General features: G+C 46.8%; 1 protein-coding gene across 1 annotated transcript in view; it reads right to left on the reverse strand.

Moving 5' to 3' along the window:
- Window positions 1–70, reverse strand: part of GLOD5 (glyoxalase domain containing 5) — a 19478-nt gene extending 19408 nt beyond the window's left edge. The window contains exon 1 of the mRNA XM_010844351.1: window positions 44–70. Within this exon, the coding sequence (XP_010842653.1) occupies window positions 44–70 (27 nt within the window). The remainder of the gene's footprint in view (window positions 1–43) is intronic.
- Between the last annotated feature and the right edge of the window lie 911 nt (window positions 71–981).

Consider the following 981-nt stretch of genomic DNA (forward strand, 5'->3'; position numbering starts at 1 on the left):
CCAGTACCCGTGCCTCAAGACCCCTGGGGGCCACCCCGTTCACCTGCTTCTCCAAAGTCCAGCTCCACATCCTGGCTGGCAGCCTGGAGTGCAGATGGCACAGTGTGGTAGGCTAAGTGTCTTTGCCCCCAGCCTTCAGATAGCCCTCTGGCTCAATGCCTGCAGATCAAGGGGCAGGAATGGGAGGGCCACTGACTAGGGACTGCTGGTGTTGACAGAAGTAGACGGTGCAAGTACAAGGACTCTGACATAAAACACAGGGCCTGGAAAGTGAAAGCCTAAGATGTCTTAGCCAGCTCAGGCCACCATAATATAGTACTATAGACAGGGTAGCTGAAACAGTAATTTATTTTCTTACCATTCTGGAGGCCAGAAGTCCAAGATCAGAGTGCTAGTATGGTTGGGTTCTGATAACATCTCTCTTCCTGGCTTGCAGATGGCCACCTTCTTGCCAGGTCCTCACATGGCAGAGAGAAAGAACAAACTTTCTGGTGTCTTCTTTTTTAAAAAGCTCCCTGACCAGGTACTGAACCCATAGCCCTCGAAATGGAAGTGCAGAGTCTTAACTGCTGGACTGCCAGGGAAGTCCCTCTGGTTTCTTTTTATATGGGTACTAATGTCATCTTGAGGGTTTTACCCTCATGACTTCATCTAACCATAATACCTTCCTAAATGCCCCTAATATATCACATTGGGGGCCTCAACACATGGATTTGGGGAGGGAGATACAAACATTCAGTCCACAATTAAGGATTCCTTTGTAATAACATAGAAAAACTACCCATCCTGAAATTTGGGGGGAGGACCTTTATTCTAGGGTGTGAGATCTCTGATCTATTTAGAGTGTGTCTCCCAAGTGTGAGATCTTTGATCTCTTTGGGAGTCTGTGCCTGGCGTATGAAGTTAGGAACAGTCTGAGTTAGAGTATAACTACACTAATTTATAATGGATCTGTTTCCAAGGCAAGATCTCAAAGCTATT

Source organism: Bison bison, unplaced genomic scaffold (genome assembly GCF_000754665.1).
Source record: "Bison bison bison isolate TAMUID 2011002044 unplaced genomic scaffold, Bison_UMD1.0 scf7180017864200, whole genome shotgun sequence".
NCBI lineage: Eukaryota > Metazoa > Chordata > Mammalia > Artiodactyla > Bovidae > Bison > Bison bison.